The sequence below is a fragment of the Penaeus monodon genome, chromosome 15 (genome assembly GCF_015228065.2).
Source record: "Penaeus monodon isolate SGIC_2016 chromosome 15, NSTDA_Pmon_1, whole genome shotgun sequence".
In the NCBI taxonomy this organism is placed as follows: domain Eukaryota; kingdom Metazoa; phylum Arthropoda; class Malacostraca; order Decapoda; family Penaeidae; genus Penaeus; species Penaeus monodon.
In genome coordinates, this window is record NC_051400.1 from 28490528 (window position 1) to 28490917 (window position 390).

At 48.2% G+C, this 390-nt stretch overlaps 1 protein-coding gene across 1 annotated transcript in view; it reads left to right on the forward strand.

The window, feature by feature from the left end:
• LOC119581911 (cytochrome P450 9e2-like) overlaps positions 1-390 on the forward strand; it is a gene marked incomplete at its 3' end in the record, with an annotated part of 8862 nt that overhangs the window by 8052 nt on the left and 420 nt on the right. Inside the window, 1 exon segment of the mRNA XM_037930075.1 lies at positions 132-322. Coding sequence (XP_037786003.1) covers positions 132-322 — 191 coding nt within the window.

Here is a 390-nt window from a genome sequence, read left to right on the forward strand (position 1 = left end):
CGTTAATGCGAAATCAAGTCCCTATTTATACCAAGAAAAGCAATATGAAATGAGCTGCCGCTTAGTTTTCTGAGGGCACACAGAGGGAGGTAAAGGTGACTTTTACCATGGCTCACCTTAAATGTTTGCAGGATCCCCGGAACGGACGTGACCATCGAACCTGGCGTAATAGTGACAACCCCGATCTTCAACATCCACCGGGATTCGAAGTACTGGCCTGAGCCCGAGGAATTTCGTCCCGAGCGCTTCCTGCCGGAGAACAGGGCGAACATCACCAACCTCACGCACATTCCCTTCGGAATGGGACCCAGGAACTGTATAGGTGAGTTAACCTGAGATTTAGGAGTGAGATGAATGAGAGAGTGAATAATTTCGTCTTGTCTTGATAAT